At 44.6% G+C, this 8,191-nt stretch overlaps 1 protein-coding gene across 1 annotated transcript; it reads right to left on the reverse strand.

Moving 5' to 3' along the window:
• Positions 1-3,030: 3,030 nt before the first annotated feature.
• On the reverse strand, positions 3,031-5,423 carry LOC133922357 (peroxidase P7-like). The gene is made up of 3 exons (XM_062367654.1): positions 4,802-5,423; positions 4,479-4,670; positions 3,031-4,000 (listed from the first exon to the last, which is right to left on the reverse strand). Exons 1-3 carry the CDS (start codon positions 5,015-5,017, stop codon positions 3,443-3,445), a joined length of 966 nt encoding a protein of 321 aa, XP_062223638.1. The 5' UTR covers positions 5,018-5,423; the 3' UTR covers positions 3,031-3,442.
• Positions 5,424-8,191: the final 2,768 nt, after the last annotated feature.

An 8,191-nucleotide genomic window follows, 5' to 3' on the forward strand; every position in this document is an offset into this window, starting at 1 on the left:
GCTTCCAGCCCTCCGCTACACGCAGTGAATTATCAGTAATCCGCGATAAACAGTATTCTGAAGTTCAATTTTAGTCCTATCTTCTCTATTCAAAACAGTGATGTTCTGTTGCTTCAAAAATTCTAACTTTTTGTATGTGTTTCATAATTTATGTGCAACCCATTATAATTGAATTCACCCAAAAATCTAGTGTAGAATTTAAACTAAAATTCTCAAAAAAAGACTACTTTTATAACTTCTAACAATTGTTAGGGCCTCAAATAAATTTCTAAAAATCTGGTAAAATTTACTAATATTCTTATTATGTGATGTTATAATTTCTAAAATTATTTTCAGCCCTATATTATATGGTAAAAAAAGTGGATTCCTTTGTAATGCACCATTTATATGTATTTTTATAATTTCATGTGATATTCTTCTTTTAACTTAATTTGAATGCAAACATATATAAACCTACTGCTAAAAATAATTTTAGAAATTATCACATCACATAAGAAGAATATTAGTGAATTTTACCAGTTTTTTAGAAATTTATTTGAGGCCCTAACAGTTGCTAGAAGTTATAAAAGTAGCTTTTTTTTAAGAATTTTAGTTTAAATTCTATACAGGATTTTTGGGTGAATTCAATTAAAATGGGTTGCACATGGATTAAGTAATACGTACAAAAAGTTTTAGGATTTTTTGAGCAACAGAACATCACTATTTTGAATAGAGAAGATAAGTGAAATTGAACTTTGGAGTACTGTTCATCACGGATTATCATGTACTGTTAGCGCTGTACACCTATTGCCGCATGAAAAAGGCGGTAAGAGTCTGTGGGACTGGGGCGGTAAGGTTCTAACCGGTGACTAGTTTTGTAATTTTTTCTGTAAGGAATCTATCTATTTAAATTTTTAATCGAAAAAATATAATAAAAAAAACTCGGCCGTTGAAGGTACCTCTTTGGTTGGTCTGCTGCGAAAGCCCATGAGCCCGCTCTTTCCAGGCTCGCATGGCAGCATGGTGCAAAAATCCGATCGAGCTTCCCGTGGCACACAGGCTACCTCCCGGATGGCTACAGGTAGAGCACGACAGGTAGTACAAAGCCAGCTTTCCACGAGCAAATCAACGGAGTCGCCTGATCAATCAGTTCGATCCAGCCATGCAATTCAACGTGCAGCTAGCCCAGTAGCCACCAGCAACAGCTAGGCTGCAGCAACTCAGATCACATAGACGTAACATGAACCGTCGTTGTACTGCCAAAATTAGGTTGCCGGTTCTGTTTTTGCGACGAGCGCAATCATATCATGCGGCCGTGATAGACGATGGTCACTGCCCTACCGGCACATTATATTGCTTCTGAGTCATGACCTCCTCCTCAAATCAACAGACCAGACGCATTGTGTACCCGGAGAATCCTGTCCACCGAGCGGGGAGCCCATCTCGGTCAGTTTTGAGATTCATGCGCACAAGACGACCACAATTCTCTCTCCTTCCTCTCACCCTCTTGAACTCGACCGAGTCCTCCACCGTCGTCCGAGCTTGTTAGGGTTTGGGGTTGCAAGCCGCCAAGCCCCCCAATGACTTTAGAGGGAGGTCGGGGAGGTAGATCGACGGTGCGGGTGATAGAGGACCACGGATAGGAAGGGTCTGTTGAAAAAATAGTATTTTCAAATTTAATTTAATTTAATTTTTAAATATAATATGAATAGAAATATATGCAAATAACAAACTCCGATGAGCCCCGATTAGTCCAGACTAGCTTTTCGAGAAGGATTCTGACAAGATCTGACAAGTTCCAATAAGGTCTCGATAAGTTTTTGATAAACCCCGACAAGATATTTAATATAAAATAGATCGCAATATACGTACCCGATGACAATGTAAGATGTAGAAGTTCTCGTGATAGCAATACAATAGATGATGATGAAGATGAAGTAGACGAAGTAGATCGCGATGATGGAGAGGAAACCGATCGTGAGCAATAGCGACGAGCACTTTCCAAAAAACTTATTCACCCTCTTTCGATGTAGGGTCCCAAGAGCGATGGGTTTCGGAGACCTGGTCTCCCATTAGGCAGTGTACGTCGACATAACAGGATAGAGTAGACTACGTGCGACGATACATCAAAAAGAAAATAGGCAAAATCCTAATTGTGTATATGTTTTGTGGCAACGATTGGCAGATATATAGAGAGAGACAATCATGTGATTGAGATGTGGCACGATCAGACTCTGTTACGTACAACGATCAGATTCTTAACAGATGCGAATTCCATATATTTATCTGTTTGCCTATGCAACAAAAAGAATAAAACTAAAAAAAGATATCATCTACGTAAGCAACTTGATTTGATTTTGGCAGACTATTCGTGCAGGTGACATACACCTGCATATGTATTTTTCTAGTCCTCTTATTGATACATGCTAAATGGGTGAATATAAGAATTTCTTTTAAGTTAATCTCTCTTCATCTTCATTAACAATATGTGACTAAAAGATACAGCTTACATCTATTTAGTTAGGCTTTTAAGATTTATTTAAAATTGTACGAATATAATAAGTTAAATCCATATATTCTAACCGGATCAGGAGTCATGATAGGAGAGGTTAGTGAAGGATAGGGAGGCGGAGATTGTTGTGAAGGGCGGTAGGCAGCATTGCCGGTAGCCGGTGGAAGTGCCGACGTTGGCGGCTGCATGGGCGAGGCCACGTGGGGTGGGGTGGGGTGGGGGCAGAACGGCGCCGGCAACAAAGAAGAAGCCGACGTTCTTCGTGAGGCAGAAGATGATGAAGGCCGTGGTTGGCTGACTGATCGACCGATTTCGCGGTAGAAATCGGTCTGTTGACGTATTGGAAGCCTTTACATACCGGGCCCGTCGCATGCAGTTGCAGGCAACTCATCACAACTCATCCTTGTTCACCAGTGGTACGTACTTCAGTACTTACACCCTGCCTAATTCTGTTCTGCATTATGATCAAGCTAGTACTTGTAACCACCCTGCTCATCAACGCCTCCAATAGTGACGTCGATCACGGAGAACATCACACATGAACACACAGTGCGCGCATCTGTTATTATTCATATCCTCCTCCACAAATAATCACCAATCGTGCCACGAACGTACAAATTACAGCCTAAAATCGTCGTCGTCGTATGATACAAAGAAAGAATGCAACCAAAAGCAGCAACGGCGATGCAGTGTGACGCTGTTCTGTGACCGATGTGTCACGGCACGCTGGGCCCCCACCTCCTCTCCTCCTCCGGACAGCGCCGCTCCACCTAACCAATCCATCATCGTCTCGCCAGCTCGCCGCTCCCTTCCAACGCACTCTCACACTTTCCACGCAAAAAAGCCACACGCCTCGCCGCCCTGCTCTTAGCTGGCCATGTCGGCCGATCCGGGCCATCCGTCTTTTCTTCCCTTCTCAGCACGAATCTCGGGGACCGACCTGGTCGTGATCTAGTTGGGCTTCCTGCAGTTGGAGCGGATCTCGCCGTTGGACCCCGTGAGCGGGCTGATGTTGCCCATCTTGATCATGGCCGTCACGAAGTCCCGCGCGAAGGCCCCGCCGTTGCGCGCGTACTGCGCCGTGATGGAGTCCACGGCGCCGCCGCCGAAGAGCTCCTGGTCGGAGTGCAGCAGGCCGAACTGCCCCACCAGGTTGCGGAAGTAGCCGTTGTCGAACTTCACGGAGCTCATTGCGTCCAGCGGGACCAGGTTCCCGTCGCTGCCGCCGCTCTGCGGCTGGCAGATCTGCCGCCGCTTCGTCGCGAACCCGGCGTTGATGTTGCTGTCGTTGTACACGCGGGACCGGAAGCTCGCGCACCGGGCGGACCCGATGGTGTGCGCGCCGGAGAGCGCCACCAGGTCGCGTGAGTCCAGGCCCTTGGACGCGAACGCGGACACCAGCGTGGCCGCGCTCGACGACGGGGATGGGAGGTTGCTGTTCGCCGCGGCCTGGCTCGCCGTGCGCGTGTCGCGCCGGCCCAGCGGCACCGCCCACGTCGGCCCGCTCAGCTGCATTGTACAGTTGTCACGTAAAAACACGCATCAGTCAAATGCGTCAGAGTGCAACCAAATTACAACTAACTGATTAAACTATGTTCACTTGCTACTTCGATCGTTTTGCATCTCCCATCGGGATCTGCCTGCGTCAATCTCGGGTGTCCTCTTGTGCTGCAACTTGCTACTGTGACTGAGCAGCTACGAGCAGTAGCTACATGTTCGGCGTGCATTTGACGACAAAATGTGCTAGCTCAGATCAGGAAGCATCCATCGTGCCAGCCTGAGCGTAAAGTGGTTGGTGAACGCTGGCCCACGAGTCACTCAGAGCAACAAGACACGCGCGTGCTGACGAGCTTGGTTGACGGGAGTGCATGATTAACAAGATGAGCTTTTTACTGACATGCATGGGCAGCTAGTAGTACGGCTGTCGGCAGGTGGTTTACCACTTCACTACTGGAAGTTGAGAGATGGGGCAGGCAGGATCACTGACCAGGTTGACGCCGTCGCGCGCGGCGAGGGCGAGGATGTCGGCGCAGGAGACGGTGCCGGGGCAGGCGGCCTCGACCCGCGACTTGATGGCGTCGATGACCTCGAAGCCGCGCAGCGAGTTAGCGTTGGGCGCCGCGTTCTTCTCCCCCGTCAGCGTCGACGAGTCGTCAAGGAGCACCGACGCGTCGCATCCCTGCATCATGCCGTCGAATTGTCCATGTCACTTCAGCCACGAATGCAACGCGGCGGTGTGTAGCAACAGCAGGACGCAAATGCAAGAACCGGCGACCACTGCAAATGTGCAAATGAATTTGGACGGCTTACATTGACGAAGCAGTCGTGGAAGAAGAGGCGGAGGATGGAGGCGCCCATCCGCGGCTCGCTCTGCACGGCGGAGGTCATCCCGGACCGCACGATGGACTGCAGGCTCGGGCAGCTGCCGTCGTAGAACGTCGGCGAGAGCTGCGCCACGGCGCCGAGGGCGAGCACGGACGCCACGGCGACCGCGGCCGCCACCACTCGCATCAACAAGGCGGCCATGGCTACCTCTGGTGTCTACTTCTTCGACTTGGGAGTAGCTGGTACTGCCTCGGATTAAGCTGCTAAGCTAGCACTGCGCCCCTGAATTATATAGTGGCCGACGGCGGTGGTCGTTGCATGCGTGGGCCGAGAAGGAACAGTGCAAACAATATGCATGCACGGAGTTTTAGCCCGTGAATGCGCATATCAGCATATAGCCAGGACCAAATTGTTCAGTTATTAAACACTTCAACCTCTACCTTGACCTTCTTGCAATGCAAACTGATTAACTGCTCTCCATATGTATCATCTCGCCTTCAGATGTACTCACATTTTGTAGGGTTAGGATTCCACAGGAGACGACGAGGTATACTAGATGCCATCAATTGTCAGTACAGATGCTTGTGCAGGTGTGATGTTGCGGCGTCGATTGGTAACAGAGGTGGTTGGTAGGTAAGGACCGGATACGCAGCAACGTTACTACAAAATCGGTTATATATATCACTATCGATATTTAATCAATCAATAGTGATGAGATATCACTGTCGATTCAAAAGCCGTGTGATAAGAATCAATCAATATAGCTTATAAACCGACAGTGATGGAAGATATCACTGTTGGCTGGAGAGTTGAGCCGACAGTAATGCTTCACTACCGTTTGAGGGTACCGACCAACAGTAATACATGAACTATCATTGTCGATTCAAGTATCACCGTCGGTTCGTGTTGGGTATCACTGTCAGCTCGCGTGACGAGCCGACAATGATAATGGATGACAACATATTTAAAAATTTATAATTTTTATATGAAGTTGGATGGTGAAAAACTTTACATAAAAATTGTAGTCCTCGACGAGATTTACAACTTTGTAGTTGAATTTTTTTTAATTTGAGGTCATTTAAATTTTCAAATAGTCTTAACAAAGTTTCAGTCGTGGTCGATGACAGCTAATCTTAAAAAAAATTATAATTTTTTCGTACGAAGTTGGATGAAGACAAATTTGATATGAAAATTATAGTTCTCGATGAGATCTACAACTTTATAGTTGATCATTTTTTTTATTTAATATCATATAGATGCATAAATAAATATCTAAAACTGATACAGAGGAAGCCATATATTTGATCACAAACTTTTGGCTTAGATCTAGCGTAAAACTAATAGGAATCATTTAAAAAAAGCCATACACAAGGTCACAAAGTTGTAAGCTACAAATTCAAATATAATTTTTATCATGAGTTTGATAAGTCAGATTGATGAAACGTCTGACTTTCAGATATAGCACTATGTCTCCAAAAATTATCAGGCAAATTAGAGAATATCAGTTTTCATTAAAAAAACTTCATATGTTCTGTTCAGGATTTTCTGAGCCTTTTTTAGGTTAAGGAAAGTACGGGTCTAAAGACGTGTACTTTTTCCAATGTGCCTTGTCATTAGCTTCGAAAGTATATATTTTTTCGAATGCGCCTCGTCATTAGCTTCCAATGTATAGGTCGAACGTCAAAGTCAGACTCAGTATGCTGTTTTATTGAACACTGTACGGATTGGATATAAATTTTTTCATATGAAGTTGAAGGGAGACAAACTTTATATTAATATTGTAGAACTCAACGAGATGTATATTTTGTAGTTGATAACTTTTTCATTTAAAATCATTTAGATGTGCAAATAGCTATTCAAACATTCAATGCGAAGATGTCAAAAGTATTGATTTTGCTATTATACTAAAAACGAATGAGAGGTGATATGGTTAGAGAGGTCACGCGCATATAGCTTCTGATCAAGGTCGTGAGTTTGAGTCCTAGAACTCACACGAAAAAATAGCGAGTGGGCAGTGATCGCTACTCAAGCTTCTACTTGAGAGCAGGTGAGTAGTAGACGATTAGGTGCCTCTAGTCAATATATATAGCTTTTTTTTTTTACCACAAACATGTTGAATTAGAGCTCGAAAATCACTGCCGGCTGAACCCTTCAGTCGACAGTGATAACTGACTATTACTACCGACTGAAGCTTTCAACCACCTATGATAGTCGAGAGACTATCACTATCTATTGTCTACTATTGGTTCTAAAATTGATAGTAAAGAAAGTTTTAGAGCCGGTAATATTAAGAATTTCTACCCTAGTGCAAGTTAGGAACACCTTAGTTAGCAAAAGTAGCCAGGCATTCTGCATGTGTGCGACCGTCGTCAACTTTTTTGGACCCCGGCCGGCACGTCGATCTCTATCGGCCAGCAAATGCCAAATATCCTATCAATGGCATAAGCACCACGTACATTGGCTTGCATTGTAGTCATGATGCACCATATACACGGACCCACTGCTTGTTTTTTTTTTTTTTTTTTTTTTTTGAGATTGCAGCCTTTGCATCATAAGATGCACGCAACTGTCCATTGGATCTCTTAGGGTGATCAAGAAGGAGGTATATCAACTCTGGGTAAGGGATTCATACTAGAGCGAAATTAACTCTCTTCCAGTACTAGGCACCTCACATGAAGCAGCCCTGGCACGAATCTCAAAGCTAGTAGAATGATACGGATCGGTACAAGCTGTCGCTAGCTTGTACAAGAGGGAATGCTATTAATTACGTTCCATCGGGCTATAATTAGCTATACATGTTGTGACAATATAAGTAATTTTGAGCTCCACTGTTTAAGCGTTAAGTTCTCTCAAAATACCCAGACAAGAAGTAGGAGGCACCCTCAAGCAAGACATAAGGGAACTGCGACTACAATAGATCAAAATACTGTGACTACAATATATCAATAGTACAAAGTTCTCTCAAAATAGAACTTGCAGAACACCTAAACATGCAAACGGAAGGGAACTAGGAAATTCAGTGGCTTTGCACCAATCATGCACTTGTTCAAATACGGACCATTGGCACCAAATTTTGTACAAATCACTTTGTTCCAATTGTTCTGTTTTGAAGTAAAAAAATTGTACTGTTTCCCAAAAATCATGTGTACAATAATACAGACCATTGCCGTGCGTCTGGCTTTATAAAAAAGTAGTAGCTAGCGTAAATTCGGAGTTAATTTGTCTAGTGATTCACGTTTTCATTTGGCAAACAAGCTAAGATCAGAGACAATGATTCTGCTTTACTCTGCCTATAGCAAGAATTTGTTCCCAACGCATGTAGCTGCAAGTGGACAAAGTTCACGTGCATCCCGATCAGTAACGATACATTATGGA

This window comes from Phragmites australis, chromosome 6 (assembly GCF_958298935.1).
Source record: "Phragmites australis chromosome 6, lpPhrAust1.1, whole genome shotgun sequence".
NCBI lineage: Eukaryota > Viridiplantae > Streptophyta > Magnoliopsida > Poales > Poaceae > Phragmites > Phragmites australis.